General features: G+C 47.9%; 2 protein-coding genes across 3 annotated transcripts in view; one reads left to right on the top strand and one right to left on the bottom strand.

Annotated features, from left to right (window-relative positions):
• NTAQ1 (N-terminal glutamine amidase 1) overlaps positions 1 to 7,885 on the top strand; it is a 94,639-nt gene extending 86,754 nt beyond the window's left edge. Inside the window, exon 6 of the mRNA XM_040979339.1 lies at positions 7,270 to 7,885. Coding sequence (XP_040835273.1) covers positions 7,270 to 7,298 — 29 coding nt within the window. The 3' untranslated portion in view covers positions 7,299 to 7,885. The remainder of the gene's footprint in view (positions 1 to 7,269) is intronic.
• FBXO32 (F-box protein 32) overlaps positions 1 to 11,568 on the bottom strand; it is a 35,487-nt gene extending 23,919 nt beyond the window's left edge. Inside the window, exons 1-4 of one of the 2 annotated variants that reach the window (XM_040979334.1) lie at positions 11,059 to 11,568; positions 5,119 to 5,231; positions 3,675 to 3,724; positions 2,424 to 2,516 (exon numbers count right to left, since the gene is read on the bottom strand). In XM_040979334.1, coding sequence (XP_040835268.1) covers positions 2,424 to 2,516; positions 3,675 to 3,724; positions 5,119 to 5,231; positions 11,059 to 11,174 — 372 coding nt within the window. In that variant the 5' untranslated portion in view covers positions 11,175 to 11,568. The remainder of the gene's footprint in view (positions 1 to 2,423; positions 2,517 to 3,674; positions 3,725 to 5,118; positions 5,232 to 11,058) is intronic. The other variant, XM_040979333.1, reaches the window with a different exon arrangement.
• Between the last annotated feature and the right edge of the window lie 6,993 nt (positions 11,569 to 18,561).

Genomic DNA, 18,561 nt, shown 5'->3' with positions numbered 1-18,561 from the left:
AACATTTCAGGTCCCCAAAGCGGCCATGGAATTTTCTCACCACCTGATAAAGACAACTTTGAGACAGCAGTGCAGGTCAGGTCTTTCATGATCTGTGTGTGACTCTGTGGGACAGTATCAACCAGCAGGAAGACACAATTTAAAAAAAAATTGCCTTTAGTTTCAAAAATGTGTCTTGGCTTTAAAGGTTTCAGATCTTCTTTTTTCTTTTCTTTCCCCAAATGGCCATCAAAATTGGTTTAGCTCTTTAGTGAAACCAAGATAGTACTGCAGCATCAAATCACCGTTGGATCAAAGTAGCAAGCTGGGGGGATAATTCAGTGGCAGGTTTCTTTGCAGGGTTGGTTTAACGATAAGAAGAGTATCAGAGAACTATACTATGTTCCTAAGAAAGAAGACCTAAACACACAGTGCCTTCCATTAGCATGCTTTGAGTTATTTGTAAATATAACATTTCTCAAATGGCAGAGGTCTCTAATGGTGAAGGGGAAACAAAGGGTCCTTCCCCACATTGGCTATTTACCCACTATTGTTGAACCTGACACCTTGAAAAGTCTTTGGCAGTTTCTCCAACTTTATCTCATTCAAAGGAAAGCACTCATGATGTAGTTCCCAAGTAGCTACTATCAGGTACAAATCCTGAGTTTCAGGAGGACCCCTAGGAAGCTGAGCTGAAGCCCCCTACACAGAGCAGAAAACCAGGACTTCAGAGGAAATGAGGAAATGACTTGAAATCAGACAAATTGGGGACCTGACCCCAGGCCATTTGACTTTACAGCCTCTCCTAGCACAAACTTCACTGTAGTAGTTGTAAGCATCACTCCTGAAGTTTCATATCTTGACCTCGTCATTTTACAGTCTTGTTGGAAACAAGATTGTGCATTTCGAAGGATTAGAGAAAGGCTGAAAGGTGCTGAGGTCTATAACTGTGTGAAGTAGAATTTTCACTGTTGTGATTTTTGTTCCTTTGCTGATTTTCTTGTGCGAGAAAAAGGAGGTAGCAGGGACAGCCATTTGGATAACAAGATCACAGGAAGACATTACATCTAGGTGCCTTCCTCCAACACGTTGAAGATGGAAACTATTCATATTCTTAGCAACAGAAGTTTCCAGGTCTTCCTGGGCCCACTTCCAACCCCTGTGGATTAGTTTTCAGGCACCAGGAGGGCTGGGTGACCTCCTTCAACTGGCAGTTCTGTTGAATGTTGAACGACATGGACCTGTCACCCAGGGAGGGCTCCCATTTTTATTCCTTTTGGATTGGAAATAGGGCTTAGCTGGAACAGACCTATGTGCTCCTGTGTCTTGGGCTTGGCTCACAGTTCCTAACCTGGTGCTGCAGGCCTGGGACTTTCGGCAGGCTGTGCTGCTTGGGCAGGCTGAGCCTGCATCCGCTTGGAGGACTTGTGAATGATGCATGCCCCAAGCGGGTTTGAAGGTCATCATTCTGGCCAAGTGCTCACAATCATCTGACTCAATGACATGGCAATGACCAGCTCAGTACAGCAAGGATAAAGAAAACCAAAACCACGCCAGTACCCAGAAGGGGAATCGTTCCCTCCTGCTTTTGGAGCCTAAAACCCCCAATGTCAGCTGCTGCCTCCCAGGCTGAATATTGACAAATGCACAGGGGAGCTTTGGAGGAAAAGCAACGACCAACCAATGACTTGTAAGAAACAGTTCAGTTTCTTTGCTTCACTTCTTCCATCGTTCATATTTTTCTAAAGCTCATGACTCATTTATTTATGTATTTATTTTGAAAAGAATGTTTCAAATGGAAAGTGACAGACCTCTACCAACAAGTTGGAGGCCTCAGGTAGACAGGAAACTGACTGTTCTTAGCACAAGGGGGTGAGGGCTGGAGGGAGTTCTGGGAAAGAAACACAAAGGTGCTTTGAACTCATCTAGTCTTATGGCTTGAACCAAGAATGCCTTGAGGCTTACCAGAGTCTGGTGAAGCAGGACAAGAAGTAAGAATAATGAGAGATGCAGGTGTGGAAGACTTCTCAAACAAGCAGAGGCACTCACCACTCACCTTGGGTCTCCCTTCCTGCTTAGGTCTTGTGATGTTGCTCCCAGAGCCCCATAGATAAATGGGCATGGCTGACTCTCCATGCCCATTTATCTATGCGCTGGGCATGGAGAGAGGGTGCAAGCTGGAAAGGGGCTGGGAGGGACGTTTCACTGAAGGGTGCTGACTTGCTGAGGTATTATGGCAGCGCTAGTCTGTCAAGGTCAATATCACATACATTCCTGTGGCAACTACCTATGACCTTGAACTATGTCACAAAAAGGGAGGTTGAGTCTGTTTTCTGTTTGCCTCAAAAATTCTCAGGCAGTCATAAAGAGGTATGTTTTGGTGGGAAGATATGTCTTTGGAACAATCCAGAGAGATGATTCGGCTAGACAGCCTTGAGACTCACCCGGACCACGTAGTTAAACCTTCTGGAATCCAGAATGGCTGTGGAAAAGTCCAGTCTATTGAAGGCTTCCCCCAAGGTACAGTATCCATGGCGCTGTGTGCGAAATTAGGCACAGAGGTTACTTTCACCACGAGGAGGTCATTTCTCCAGAGCAATCCAGCTGGATGCCACCGAGCAAGCCCAAGACCCATCTAAGGTCACCCTGATGCTGGGTTTCTTTTGCACCCATAATCCTTGTGAGCCCCCAAAATGTCTATGCTGGTGGCAGAAGCTTTAGTCAGTGACTCCTGTGTTAACTGCTCCTTTTCATGACATGTATTTGGGCCCTTGTTCTCTGCACACACTCATCTGGGAAAATTGCAAAAGCAGTGGCTTAGCCCTGAGGGACTGAGAGGTGGATGTTATGCTGGGTGAGATCCTGAAGGCTGGCACCTGTCACATAGCCCACCTGTGCCTTGCCTGGCACAGAGTACCACTCTCAGAGTGATCAGCAAGATCATCACAAAGGCTTCATGAAGAAGCAAAAGATGTTTTCAGGGCACTAGTCCCAGGGCTCACAGTCCCAGCCATGTTATGCACATCTGGGTGGTCTTGGTGTGTGTCACTGGTCCCTTTTGGGCCCCTAATCCCAGAGGCAACAGGGTATTCTCTGAGGTCCCTACAGTGAGGGAAAAACTTATGCCACTGCCTTGTACTCTGGTTCTACAACTAAACGCCCAAATAATACCATATGCATGTGAAACAGCTCTGTAAAGTACTGCACACATGTGCAGTTTGTCTGCCTGTTGAAAGCCTAAGCGTGGCTCTGAGGATGCCTTCTCTCTTCCTATACCATGCTGAGCAGGTGCTATGGGCTTTGGCTGTACTTTGATCAGCCCTTCTGAGGGGCTGCACCTTAGTGAAGTTGGGGGCTGAAGAGATCTCAGGACACAAGGAAAGCACTGACCAGAGTCCAAACCCAGGACTTTGCAGCCACATGCAGAATCAGGCACATTTATCTTTACAGAGCATTCGGATGTATGTGACCTTCCTGCAGGCCGGATGAGTGCATCTGTTGACTTCTGCACCCTTCTTGCTCCCTGGCCTCAAATTCTGATGGTTGGGGAGACAGAAAGCTGTTGCTAGCCGCCCTCCACCCTCCCACCCTACCAACTTAGAAGACAGTCCCGACTGGTGGCCATGCCAGTGCCCGGCTTCCTGTGTGGGAGGCTTCAGGAGCAGCATAACTTTAATGAGCGGGTTGATGCTCACCTCTTTAGTGCTCCCTTTGTGAACATAAATCCACTTCTCTTGGTGGAAATCTGTGGAGACCAAACAGCAACGAGAGAGCTTTAGAACTTGTAATGTGTGAGAATTTGGACACACTTTTCTTTTATTTACTCTAGACTGAAGACATTTTGATAAAAACCCAAGACTCTACTGACAATCCAAGATACAAATGCTAATTTCAGCAGGATATGGATGGGGCTATAAATTGTTTCGTCCTAAGCATTTGGTGATTGGATTTACTATAACAAAGTAAAAATACAAAACAAACCAAAAAGCTAATAATGAGGCACAAGTTTGTTTTAGATGCTAAACCTAAAACTTACATGAGGCCATAAAAAAAGAAATCAGAAACAAGATGAGGAAGTCATCATGCAGTAGATAACTGAATTTATACAGCCTATGATTCCTGCTTTTTTTTAAAAAAAAGATATATTTGTTTTTAAATAAATAAAAAAAAAGTCAGATATACAGAGAGGAGGAGGAGAGACAGAGAGGAGGATCTTCCATCCAGTGATTCACCTTTACTGCTTTCCCAGGCCACAAGCAGGGAGCTGGATGGGAAGTGGAGCTCCTGGGATTAGAACTGGCACCCACATGGGATCCTGGTGCGTTCAAGGTGAGGACTTTAGCTGCTGGACTACCATGCTGGGCCCCAATTCCTGCTTATTAATAGAACTTTATATTCTCTGCTGATACTTGATTACATCAGCTAGAAATATTGGTAATACTTATGTAAGGAAAGATGGAGAACATCTCTTTCCAAACCACAGTTCAGAATAAAAGCACACTCCAGAGTTGTTTCAAGTGAGAACATCATTATATAATAACGATACAATCTTTGTCAAACGCAAGGAATAAGCAGGGGGAAAAAAAACCCACCACAGCTAGCAAATGACTAGCTGTGACTAGTCATTACAAAGAATCCAGCACAGAACATGTAATCTTGTTCATATAGTGCACAGCCAGAGGGCTATCATGGTGGCTTAATAAGCTAATCCTCTGCCTGTAAGTGCTGGCATTCTAGATGGGTGCCACTTCGTGTCCTAGCTGCTTCACTTCCCATCCAGCTCCCTGCTTGTGGCCTGGGAAAGTAGCGGAGGATGGGTCAAGTTCTTGGACCTTGCACCTTTGTGGGAGACCTGAAAGAAGTTCTTGGTTCCTTGCTTTGGATTGGCTCAGCTCTGGCAATTGTGGCTATTTGCGGAGTGAACCAGAAGATGGAAGATTTCTGTCTTAAGTCTGCCTTTCCAATTAAAAATAAAATAAACCTTAAAAATAAACAGCCAGGTCTCTGTGTGCAGGGATCTGGGCAACCTCTGCAGAGTACACACGGTGCCTGCCCCAGGGAATGGGAGGTTTGATCTCAGAGGCCAAGCACAGCTCACTTTAAACAGCTCTCTGTTGACATTCCAAGCACACGGCTTACATTGAGTTTTGGTTTTGCTGTTCAGTATGTCCTTCTTTCTCTTCTTGGCTGCCACATCGTAGTTGAGGCTGTTGAAGAGGTTCTCTTTGTTGTACACCTCCTTGCTGCAGTAACTGTGAACAGCACATCAGAGGGTGAGATGGAACAGCAAGGCTTATGAGAGGAGCTTGTCCTATAAATAGCTTCCTGGGTTCTAAAACACACACACACACACACACACACACACACACACACACACACGCGCGCGCGTCTCAACCAAAACAAAACAATAAAAGAATCACTCCACTGAAGTCTACACAGGCAACAGACTTCCCTGTTTCAGGCTGAGATGTTGTCATATTTGTGGGAAGCAGGAATGGGGGCTACGACTTCTTTTGAATTCCCTAACAGTGCCTGCCATTGTGGCTTGACGCACAGCTCTGTGCACTGTGGAGAAGCACAGGGCAGGGGTCGAAACATTACTGAAGCCAGCGTGCTGAGCGGCTTGTGTGTGTGTGGGGGGGAGGAATGGGTGACAGCGCTGGTGGTGTCACTTAACACACAGTACTTTCATTTTGCAAATGTGTCACTCTGAGCATCGTAAAGAAAAGCCTGACTGAGGCAGAACTTCCCTGCTGTACTGTGTAAAGTGCGCCCAGGCTGCTTGAATTAGTAGGTATCGATCGTGTCTTTACCAAAAACAGACTTTCAAGCTTCATTTCTAACACTTGTTGACTGTGCACAGTGATAGCTGCTGAGGGAATCCATGTTCCTTAGCTAGCATTCGGCATTGGGCTGTGTGAGGTGCAGACCCAGGGTGCTCACTCCCACAAAGCAGGATCAGACCTCATCAGGCTGTAGGACTGAAAAGACATGGAGTGCATGTACCTGTCCTGTTGACAAGGCACTGAAGGATGATGGCCAGGCTCAAGGCCAGCTGTGTATCCCTCTCAGCAGGTGAGCTATGGTTTGAGGGTGGTTGATGAGTTCCCTGCACTACACAACGTAGCTTCAAAGTGCATCTCTGATTCCCAGAGAGGGTACAGAAAAAATAGCAAGGTGTGAAGGGAAGATAGGTTACCTCCATGGGGTACTTATGACAGCATTTATGATGCCAATTGGTAAAGTGTAAATTGGAGGGGGCTTTTTGTTATGCCACCTTTAAATTTCTGAGCACTGCCACTGAATTTAATAGGTGATCTTACTTCTCTCTCTCTTTTTTGGACATAACATTTGTTGGGTAAAATGAGCTGCACCTGCGGTCCTCTAAGCCACTGCTATTGTGTGAGTAGCCGAAAAGCAAACCGTGGGTTTGAAACCATTTTCAGGATGCTTCTGTGGCAACAGCATCTCTCAAGTAGCACTTTGGTGGGTTTAACAAGTCTCTTGCTAAAATGCTTGTAAGTATTTTACATGAAGTGCTTTAGCATCTGCACCACATTCTTAGGGTTGCTCTTGTGGGCCTGTGATGGGGACAAGCACAATGGAAAGTCCGTCGCTTGTTGGCCTTCCCTCCTGGGGATATGCTTCTTGCCATTTATTAAGCTTCCCAATATCACTAACCTTCTCCTTCTAATTCAGGGAAAGAGGATATTTTTAGGTTTCAGATAGAATGTGTCCTCTCTCTGCGGAGGCATTTTTCTCAAACAAGCCAAGGGTGAATGTTTGGGGCAGTCTGTGTGTAACATGTGAGCCTGTGTTTGTCTACTTGAGTGATTGTCGCGATGCAAAATGCCTGACTGGTTGGTTATCTGCTCCAAGGTCAGCAGGGCATGGGGAGGGGCACAATAAAGACAGAACAGAACTGGGAGTCCTTGAGGCTGATCTAAGAACATGTCAAAACTGAGGAAAAGAGAAGGGGATGGGATGAAGGCCACTGCGTGTTCACAACCTACTAAAGCATCTGAAAGCCAATGCAGGAATATTCTGGATGCAAAAATCCCACCTGAGGACTTATTGGGAAGAATCTCCGCACTACCAGATAATAATAACTTATAAGCTGCCTTTCTTTCCATCTCAACTTTTGCCAGTGGAAGATTCTGTAGAAACTTACAGAGTTTGGGTCATGGACAGTGGCCATTCTCAGGCAGTTGGAGCATTTAAGTTTAGTCATGTTCTTTACTAACTAAAAGGGTTCCTTGCAAGGAAATTGACTGCTTGCTTTTCCAACAGAAGCGACAAACCACCTGCCTGGAGCCTGAAGGATTCATTTCTATGGAAGAACTTGACGTAACAGAGGCTGATCACTCCGTGGAGAAGGTAGAATAATGTCACCAGAGAGAAGTGGCATGCTCTGTGTTTGGGATTAAGCTTTGGTTTTCAGAGAAGGTTCTGGAAAGAAGGGCTCTGGAGTTTATTTCTGTTGCCTGCCTGTATATATTTTCTTTTTAACAATCCTATATTCAGTAAGATTTCAATCATGTCCAGTTCAAGGAAATGAAACCCCAGGGGAAAACTGAGACTGAGACTTGGAAAAAGGAAAACCACCACTGTTTAGGAGTTGCAGAATTCCTTGATTTTCTTTCAAAGAAGCAAAGTCATCTCAATGAGGCTGCTTTCGTCGCTAAAACTTAACAATGCCACCAAGCTGTTCTTTTATAGTCAGTTCTTACTAACGTTGGTTTTTGTAGGTCTAGGTCTGGAATGAGCTCCTTTTCCGTAGCCTTCACCACCATGGAACACATGACTGATACTAAGATGACTTTCGGAAAGGTGGAAGGATTCCAAGAAAAGACCATAAGGAAGACCATTTTAGCAGCAGATAAAGGAGGGAATGAAAATCAATGAAGCCAGTTTCTCATTTTTCTCATTTCAAATGCAGTAAGAACCATTTAAGAGTGCATTGTCTTTCCTGCAAAGACTTTTGGAATGTGCTTCAGAAAGCCTGTGGGAAAGTGGAATTCAGATATGATTTTAGTCCAAAAAATTGGAACCCATACATGTGAGGGGTTTCCATGAAGTTCATGGAAAGTGCATATTGTAAAAAGTTATGCAGGTAAATGTTTTTGTGCCAATTTTTTTTTTTTTACTAGCAGGTTTCGTGCTTTTTCATGATTTCTTTTGAATTCTCAAGTATATAAACAGATTTCCTCAGACTCACAAGGTTAGCATCTGGCTGGCACAGTGAAACAAACAACCTAGTCTACAGGGCTCACTTAGGACAGTGCCTGGGACACAGCAAGCACTCATCAAACCTTAACTATGACTTGTTTTTTTGGCCAGTGAAATAAGGCAGACTTCCTGGTTCCTGGTCCAGCCCTAGCGTACATAAACCAATATTAGGGTGAGATTTTGATGGCAGAAGTGTAGGCCTGCAGAAGAGCTGCCAAGGCTCGGAGGCTAAGGTTACCCATCCTGGGGGAGCCAAGGGAAGTGGGGTGGTTGGTTAGGAGGGCTAGGCTTCAACTACTACTTCTCGGAAGCATTCTTGGAGCATCCCAATGCATGCTGACATCTTGCCTTGCATTCTTCATTGCCTCACCTAATTTTATCCACTTTTTATATTGTTTCAATCTCAGAGAAGGAGTCCTGCTTTAGGCTTATCTTAACTCCTCTCACGGTCTCCAGCTGTGTTGAGATTTGCTGGAGGAGGACAGGTTGCTGGGCCACACAGAGAGAGAGAATGGCCAGAAAAGTATGCCACTAAGGCAAGGCCACAGCCAACCCCCACCTGGGAGCGCAGACTGACAAGCAGCGAGTGCGTCCTCCGCTCCTCACTCTGGCCCGGCGGGGTGGGACCAGAGAGGTTGGCCAGGCCTCTGTAGCCCTCAGTTGTACAGTCCCTTCCCCTTCTCCAGAGGCCTGCCTTTTGTTTTCCTCTAACAGGAGCAGCATTCAACTTCACCTATGCAGGCAGGCACTCAGCCCAAACCTGACATCACCGAGCAAACGTCACCAAGACGGAAAACAGCAGGGATATCTGAGATGACAACCCCAGACCTCAGAAGGCCAACTGCTTTTAAGAAGTTGGCAGGCTGCTCATGCTAAGCAGGGAAGGGATTGTTTACAATTGCTGCTGGGGGTTAGAAGGGGGAGGCGGGAAAATGACCCTGCAAACAAACAACCGGCTTCTTTGCTGGGAGACTATCAAGTGGTTCCTCAGCTCTGACTCATCCAGTGGCCGCAGGTGGTCACGGTATCGATCACTATTTTTGGCAATGATGATTGATGAGTGTGACAGCTCCAATTTGGAAGGTGTGAAACAGGAAGAAAGGAGGCTCCAGAAAGTGGGGGGTGGAGGGAGGACAAAGAGGGCAGGAGGCTACCTGATCCCAGTCTCATCTAAATTTGGAGGCAGAGTTCAAGCCATCTCAGGTCTTCCATAATATGGAGAGGCACAAGGCCTTGCTTGTGTCGAAAGGAGATGGACACCAACTTATCTTGTGAAGCAGGAGGCGGGTAAGTGTTAGCACATGTCAGACAGAGGACCCACCCTTTGCAGCCTCTCACTTGTGCCCATCCCTCTGAGAAGGAGCAGCCTGGAGACCATGCGGAGGTGACTCAGTGGGCCACCACTGCACCTTTCTGGAAGGGATCTGGCGGTGCACACACAGAACCAAAGGGCCAGCATATGCCAGCAGCACTGCTCTGGAGCAAGGAGGACAGATGGCAGCTCTAGTCCCTTTCCATTTTTTTTGTTGAGGTAGATCAAATGAGGTCTAATTGGCAGCTATGGTAGCCTCAGCATGGTCTGGAGACAACAGTGGGTCATTTTGTTTTGCTGTAAATAAAGGACCTGCTTTTTACAAGAAATCTCCACGGGAGTCCCCTGACTCCTCTTGGACTGCCTCAAACCAGCTTGGTCTCTAAAGGTTTATCAGTTCTCCAGTCTCTCCTGACCAAATCCAGGGTTAAATAATTTACTTCTCTTTATTGGGAGACAAAAGGAATTTGATATATTAACAAATCACAAACAACTTGCCAAAGTAACCAGTTTCTTGATGGTTTTCTTAACATCGATTGCCAAAGCTTTCTCCAACTCAGAATCGGCAAGTAAGTGGGAACCTGGCTTAGTCATAGAGCCCAAGGGGACGTCTTGGCAAAGGCAGCTGGAAAGGAAACCTGGGGTGACTCCAGCTGTGTCCCCAATCCCACCCGGAACCCCTTTCACAAATGGCCCGCCAGGGAGTAGCTGTGAAGCTTAGGAGACCATGCACCATCAGCGAAGCTGAGCACCGAGTTTAGGGATCTCAGACCCGCTCTCAGGTGGGCCCTCGGTCCAGGCGCTCACGGGTGCCTATGGGATTGGGGTGGCGGGTTCTGCTGAGGACACAGGTGCAAGCGCTGGCCCTCTGGGAAAGCAGTAAGCTTCACCTCCGCCTCCCTCCCCTCCTCCGCCCCTCGGCGTCACCACGGGTCCTTAACTCCTGCAAGAATGCGCAGCTGCCCCAGGAAGCAGCCGGCCAGCCATCCTTCCCCGGCTACTCCCCCCTCCCTGCCTATTCTGCGGTCACCCGCGCGAGCGTGGGAACAGCCCGGAGGCGCTCCCGCGTCCAAACCCGACACCCGACTTGTGCCCACCCTGCCTGGGGCGCTTGGTGCTGGGCACGCTGCACAGTGTGTGAAAGGCACTAGGCTCACTCGCCTGCGCCCCCAAATGTGCAAATGGTGCCAAGCAGGGGTGGGCTGTGTGGGATGGTGGCGGTGGCCTTAAGTTGTGTGCCTGTTAGGGCGTCTGGGGACAAGATCCGCGGCTGTTGTCAGATTCTCCAAGGGAATGGGGTTCTGTAAGCAGTTATGTCCGCTCAGAGACCTTGACCTTGACCACCAAGAGAAACGTGTCTCCGGTGTTCTGGTATCCTGTGCAGAAATCTGGGCAACTCATTTCCCCTGGGCAGGACCCCCTTTTCTTCCAGTCCCAGATCTGCCCAGCCCCAGTTTATCTACTCCCCAAGCCTGGCCCTTGCGCCGCTGGGGCCAGGTTGCTTTGCGGAGCTGGAAGCCAGCGGCGGGTCGCCTCACCTGCTGAGGTCGCTCACCAGGCTGCTGCTTTTCTCATCCAGGAAGCGCTTCCAGCCGTCGGCCGTCTTCACCCAGCTTTGCCCCGGGGACCGCCAGTCCTGCCCGAGGAATGGCATGGCACCAAAAAAAGAGCGATCGCGAGCTGGGACGGGCAGGAAGACGGCACCCGGCTGACGGCCTCGGGTGGACGATCCGAGTGCTGGGCCGGAGACCCGCAGAGGGCTGAGGGCTGGGGCTGCGCAGCCGAGACTCTGCGCCCGCGGGCTGGAGGCTAGTGCCGGCACCGGCAAGGATCGCTGGGCGTCGGACTCTGAGCGTTGCGCGGCTGGCCGGGCCGCTCTATTTATCCCGGGCCTCTGGCCCCGGCTCTTTGTTGCCGGAAGAGCCGCCTGCCCTTGGCCCGGCCCCCGCCGGCCCGGAGGCCACGTGGCTTTGTTTATGGGCTCGGCTTGTTTTCCGAGGCGCCCGCGGCTCCGCTCGCCTCGCGGTTGCACAACCGCGCGCCCGTGGAAACTCGCGGTGGAGCTGCCAGGCCAGCTCTCCCGCCGCCCCCAGGCCCTGGCAGCGCCGCAGTGCCCCCCCTCTCCGTTCCCAGCCGGGATGCAGCTGCCACGGCCCCGAAAGAGCCAAGCCCGCGTTCGGGAACCCGTGCCCGGAGCTCGCGCCGCTCTCGGGCCGAGGAGCGGGGACCAGGGCCAGCTTCCTTGGGCCTCCCGGGCTGTCACGAACGGACTCCACTCTCAGATCGGCCTTTCGGGGGGAGCGCCCACGGAGCGCTGCTGGGGGCTCAGCCTGGGGTCTGTCTCACTGGCTGCGTGCCCCTAGGGCGCCAGGGTCGGAGTGGGGGCAGGACTAGCCAGTCCTCGCTCCACCACCAGGAGCTTGCATGAATGCTGTCAGACCTGATCCTGGTGGGGGTGTTGGGCGGCGCCGGCTGGCAGTGGAGGGCAGGAGCTGTCCCCGATGCCACCTCCAGCCCCTACGCAGCGTGGCCAGTGGGGTCCCGCAGTAGGGCGGCGGGGCTGGCCTGCAGTTCCAAAAAGCCGCTGTCTCCTCTCCCAGCACCCCGCTGTTCGACCTCGGCTGGGTGGTTGCGTCCTCCCAGGGGAATTGCAGGCCGGAGTTTTGCTTTCATTGCTTTCGGAGAGCCGAGACACCTACTGCGGGACCACGAAGCCTGCATTTCAGGGAGCAAGCCGATTGTCCCCAGCTACCTACCCGGGTGTGTGCACCCGCGTGGAGTCACCCTTCATGCCCTCGAGAGGGAGTGAAACTCGTGGAGGGCCCAGCCAGGGCCACACTAGGCGCTTTGCTTTTACTTTTTGTTTTGCTTTTGGTAAGCGTCTTTCTACAGAATGGAACTGCGTGAGCCAATCCGGTTCTCAGGTTCTCAGACATCCGAGGCCCAGAGTCTGCCTTCTGTGAGTGTCTTTTGTAGGACCAGTGTGTGGGTACCACAGGCTGAGCCAGGCGGCTTCTGGCCCTTCTCTGCACCCTAGGGAGCCGACTGCACAGCGCGGTGGCAGCGAAATAAAGCCCCTTGTTCCAGCGTTATCTTTCCCCGTGGCTTCTCCCATGCTCTGTTCTCTGCAGCCACCCCATCTCCTCCTGCACTCTGCCATGTTTAAGGCTCAGAGCAGTCGCGGGAGTGGGTTGTGTGTTAGGGTGCAGGTTACAGGGAGGAGAGATTGGCAATAAAGCCTGTCCCAAGTAGCTAGGGCTTTCTGCTTTTCATTTCTCACCATAAATAATTTATGAGTAACGTGGTTTTTCTGGACACTGTAGGAGGGCCCAAACAAGCATTCAAGCTAGATGACAGGGTGACGGGTCTGTCCGGTGAGAATGGATAGCTTTGAGGAGGTGGAGTTATGGAATGTGATTATATAAGATGAATGTTAGTTATGTGTCCAGGGATCCATTCCCATGGAGCCCAGAGAGGGCAGAAGATTTGAATTCTAATTCTGCTAGGATAACAGACTGCCCTTGTATGAATGACAAATTCCTGGGCCTCTGTTTACTTAGCTGTCTAGAGAGAATGAAACAAATGACACTCATCGTTCAGGGCTCCGATTCCTCCTCCTCCTTAACGGTGTTAGGTGCTCACAACACTGTTGCGGCCTCCAGGGGGACAGTTTGTACTTCTTGGTTCTTGATGTGGGGCTTGGCCACATGACTTGCTTTGGCCAGCAGGATGCTAGTGGATGTGATGTGGGCAGAGGATGATGTGTGTACTTGCCTGGCTGAACTTGACCTCTAGTGAGTCCAGCAGCACCACTGCTTCTCCAGTGTCCAGAGTAACACGGTGTGTCCTGAGATGTGATACGTTGCTCTGTGGATATGTTAGCAAGAACTGAATGTTTCTGGTTGAAGGCGATTGGAGTCTGCATGGTCCTTCTATTACATAGCATCACTATTTCAATAGGTGACTTCTGTAAGGGGCTGGGTGCTCATAGTAAAAATCCTTTTCCCTCTCTCATTCTTTCTTCCTGACAGCAAAATTTTCTTCCTTCCCTCCCTCCCTCCATTCTTTCTTTCTTTTCTTTTCTTTCTCTCTCTCTCCTTCCCTCCCTCTCTTTCCTGCCCTCTTTCTTTCCATCCTTCCTTGTTTCCTTCCGGTCTTTTTGTTAAGAACTGATATCAAGAAACCTCAGTTTTTGAAGGGTACTGTGGTTGTCTCTTCCTATTCCTCAAGAACAGGGGATGGATGGGCAGGCGTGTGGCTGCAACCCACATTTAAGTGCTTGGTGAAAGTCCCAACTTCATACATTTTTATATTTTTATTTTTAAAATATTTATTTATTTTTATTGCAACATCAGATTCACAGAGTAAAGAAGAGACAGAGAAAAAGATCTTCCATCTGTTGGTTCACTCTCCAAGTAGCTGCAATGGCCAGAGCTGAGCTGATCTGAAGCCAGGAACCAGGAGCTTCTTCCAGGTCTCCCATGTGGGTGTGGGGTATCAAATCCTTGGGCTGTCCTCGACTGCTTTCCCAGGCCACAAGCAGGGAGCTGAATGGGAAGCAGGGCAGCTGGGATTAGAACTGGCATCAGTATGGGATCCCAGGGTTGTAAGGTGAAGGCTTTAGCCACTAGACTACTGCACCGGACCCTATTTCTTTTGGTTTTTATTTTAAAAAGTTTTTTATTTGAAAGGCAGATTTACAGAAAGGCAGAGATATCTCTTGTCTGGTGGCACACTTTTCAAATGGCTGCAGTGGCTAGAGCTGGACTGATAAGAATCTAAGAGCCAGGAGCTTCTTCTAGGTCTCCCACAAGGTTTCAGGGGCCCAAGCATTTGAACTTCTCTGCTTTCCCAGATAAGTAGGGAACTGGATGAGAAGTGGAGCAGCTGAGATATGAACCAATGCTGATACAGGATGCCAACGTTGCTGGTGAAAGATTAGCTAGATATGCTACTGTACCGGCCTCCCAGCTCTACTTCGGATTTTAACTTTTTTCTACTGCCGACTCTGGGAGACAGCAAATGGCAATTCAGGTAGCTGAGTCCTTGGCACCACTAGGGAGACCGGGAATGACTCCCCGCTTCTGGCTTTGGCCCGATGCAGGATGGTGATTCTGGGCATTTTGGGGGGCAGTCAACCAGCAGCTGGAAGATCTTCTGTCTCCCTGTCAAATTAAAAAAAAAGATGGTTATTGCATTTTAATCTAGGTTGCCTCTGAAGTGTGATTGACTGCCTTGGACTTTGCCTAGCATGAAAAATTGAACTTGACACGTTTCTGAACACATGATCCTTACTAGAAAGCCTTGTAATACTGGGTCCTTCAAGATAAAGAATGTGCTGGGCTAGGTCCAGAATAATTATGTTCACATCACATGTTGGCCAGACTTGACAAAAAAGACTTGATGTCATAGCTGAGCATTTGAGAATTCCCAAAGGCAAACTATCAGCATTATAGTTTTAGTCTGAAGACACACAGGCAGATGGATGTAGGAATTTCCCAAGGCACAGGCTCGTCAGGAGCTAGAACGGCCTGATAGTTTGGCCTTGCCCACAGTGTGAGCACCATGGCTGCGAGCTCCATGGCAGAGATGCCTAGCCACTATCTTTCTGCATAGCTTCCTGAAATGGATTGCCCACTTGCAGGCTGGCTGTTAGATTTTGCACATGTATTTCCTCTCTGTAGGGCTGAGAGCTCGCCGATTGTAGGACTGTGTTTGACCAATATAAGAACCAGTACCTAGTATGGTGCATGGAAAGCAATGCATAAATAATTCAATTAATGTTGCTCTTGAGTTGACAGGGAAAGCTGTTCTTCCCATGTCATCACCTAGTGATATCTCATTGTCCTTTGGATCTAGCAAGATGGAGAGGAGGGTGGGCAGGCAGCTGCCAGTCCCGCCTGGTGTGGTCGCTCCTCTCATTGGTAGTGCCTTAGCAGCTGTTGAAGAAAAGCAGGTAACCAGAGGAAGCATCTCAGAAACACCATGTGGGTGTCTGGGTCCTCTGAAGGCCGATGCCAGCCATGCCTAGGATACTGCCAGGCACTTGGCGAGAATAATCCTCTTCAGTCTCATAACCTCTAAGCTTGGGATTTTTCTTCTTATTTTACAGATGAGGAAATTTTGGCTTGGAAGGTTTAAGACACCTGTTTGAGACCACCAGAGTGATAGGGCACACTCCAACAGCCTCTCAGACCTTCTGACTGGAACTGGTTTGATTTGGTTTGACTTGTGGCTCCCCACTTAGGAAGCTGAAGAATCCTGGGCAACTTACTTAAACTGCCTGTGTCACACTCCCTTCAATGACAGCTCCTACCTCAAATGTCGCTGTGAGATTTATTGGGGCTGAGACACAGATGGAGTACTTCTAACACTGTCAATCTCAATGGTTAGTGCTATCATGGAGCCAAGTTTGCATTTCCCACTTTTACTCTGCTGAGTCTTTCTCCATTTTTTTTTTTCTCATTGAACTATAAATTATTAGAGCAAGGTGTATAGCTCACTCAGTTAATTTCCAGATGTGGGAAATCATGTCAGTTGGAGTAACAGATTGAGAACACTTCAGCAACCGTGGAAAATGGGATTGGAAGGTGAATTTATATTGCATAAAAACTTAAAAATTAAAAAAAATTCTTTTTAATATTGTTTACATAATTGAGAGAGATGCGTGCCCATATGGGCTTCTGATTAGGGTGGGGAGGGTCAGGTATGGAGGAAGGTGGGTGAGACACATGTTTCAAAGTTTTTTCTCCTTTGTCCACAGGGAAGGAAGGAAGGGGGCTGCTCCTTGTTGTCAAACTACATTAGCCCGCAGGGATAGGGATGGTTATTTGATGATGCCTTTGGGATCCTGATGTGGGAAAGAGTGTTCTGAAGATGTTATTTGAGTGGTTTTGATAGTTCTGAGAAGTTGTTGGCTTCATTGCTCCAGGGTTGGGATCTTTCCAAGGTCCACTGGTTGACAAAGTCCACCTTAGTGCATCTGCAGATCCAGGAACGTGCTGCAAAGCTTGGCCAGGAGACTTGTCCAACCTGTTTTGTTTTCCATCCTCTGACCAGGCACTTGATGTCCCCTGCTGGCCTAAGTGAGCTGTCTGTCTGTCATGTCCCCTGATAGGCATCAGCAACTGAGGAAGCCCAGGCCTGCCTGATACCTGCACTTCAAGGTCGGACAACACATCCTGTGATTTTTGCTCTGTGGCCAGGAGGATCTGAGTTGGGGAGTGCAAAAACTTTTTCAAATCATGCCTAGGAAGAATCTTTGAAACGTTTGCAGAAAAATATGTATTATGAAAAAATGGTGCGTGCATTTCCAGGAAGAGTATCTTTTAATTCCATTTTTTTCCATGAGCTTTAAAAAAGTACCCTCATGCAATGAAATGATGGCTTGCATACTATCAGTTACTATTTATTGCATTTGAACCATGGACATGGCCTTATTGTGTATAACACATAGACAGCTTTATTTTCAAAGGAGCACACAGCCCAGATTTAGCTTGTCTACGTTGTAAGACTGTCTGGAGCAATTGCAGAAGGCGTTGTGGTGAATGCGAAGTCCTTGGTTGCTTCTTAACCAAAATGACCTTCATTTATGGCTTTGGCTGGGAGACTGACTACTTCCCACTGAAATGCAATGGTATTTTGTTTTTTTCATAGTTTCTGAAAGTTTTTTGGTGAAAAATACTTATCAGTGTTAGCTCTAAGTTAAAAATAACTAGCTTGTTGAGTGGGGTGGAGGTAGAAGCCCCCAGATTTGTTGAAGTTAGAGTGAATTTTATAGAGGAGGAGCTAGAGTCAGCGTGGCAAGCTCAACCCGTACAATGTGTGCTAAGGAATGTATGCTTAATGTCATAACAATTTGCATATGACCTTACACCCCATCTGCCTAGGGTGGGGCCTCCTTGCAACAGTGTGAAATGCGTCTGTGAGGTGTGTTTGAGCAGGAACTGCCAGCTGTGTGTTATTTTTGGGACTCTGGCTGCCACAAGTTCTGCCAAATAAATTAAAGCCGGTCAGACATGTCACTGAAAATATGCTCATTACTTTAATGAGAATCATTTGGTATTCTTCAAATGGGGGCCTGATTGGGTTTTTTGAGAGAGAGTCAAGGGCATTTTGCTAGAATCCGCCTCCTTTCATAGCCCAATTGTTCAACATTCATGGAAATTCTTTTTTTGTGTGTGTGTTTGTTTTATTTATTTTTTTTTGTAAGTAGCAAAAAGGATTGGGGAGACAAGGCTAATAACTTTTGCATAACACAAAGAAATGAATGGAAAGGGCAATATTCAAAACTTCAGGCCAAACTTGTGTGACTTTAAAAAAAAAAGCATAGATTTTTTAAAGCAGGATGTTGAATTGGTTAAGCTCAGTTTTTTGTGTTAAAATCATTGGGATGGATGCAAAACTTTCAATATAATATGAGAATACTTCAAGAAGCTCTTGGAAACATAAATGCGAAAGAAGCTTATTTTAGTGCAAATAATTGAAATTTGTGCATAGTGTTTTTCATAATATACAATCTCCATGAGATTAAAAATATTTATTTATTCAAGAGAGAGAAAGAGCTTCTGTCCATTTTCCAAATGCCTGCAACGGCTGGGGCTGGGCCAGGATGGAGCCTGGAGCCTGGAGCCGGGCAGGAGATTGAATGCAGGTCTCCCCAGTGGGTGGCAGCGGCCCTGTTTGGGCTCCCTCCCAGGGCTGTTTTAGGAGGCAGCTGGAGTTGGGAGCTGGGCTCTGAGGCCCAGTTACGCGTCTCCATAAACTTTCCATACATTTGGCCGGATGTATTCTCCCTATGAATGTTTGAAGGTCCTTGGTGTGCATGAATTTCAACTTTGCTTTTTTTTTTTTTTGTATGGTGGGGGGAGGGGCAACAAAATAAACTTAATCTTTTAATTTCGTCTTCTATGAACTTTTTGGAGTATCCTTATATTAGGGCCTGAAATTGCCTAAAACTAGCCATCTATAATCCTTCAAATGATATCTTAAAACTGAAAAATTCTTAATTTGTTAGAGAGTGAGCAAGCTACCGTGTATCA

This window comes from Ochotona curzoniae, unplaced genomic scaffold, assembly GCF_017591425.1.
Source record: "Ochotona curzoniae isolate NIBS_2020 unplaced genomic scaffold, NIBS_Ocur_1.0 contig_3190, whole genome shotgun sequence".
NCBI lineage: Eukaryota > Metazoa > Chordata > Mammalia > Lagomorpha > Ochotonidae > Ochotona > Ochotona curzoniae.
This window is presented reverse-complemented; position numbering and strand designations above follow the sequence as displayed.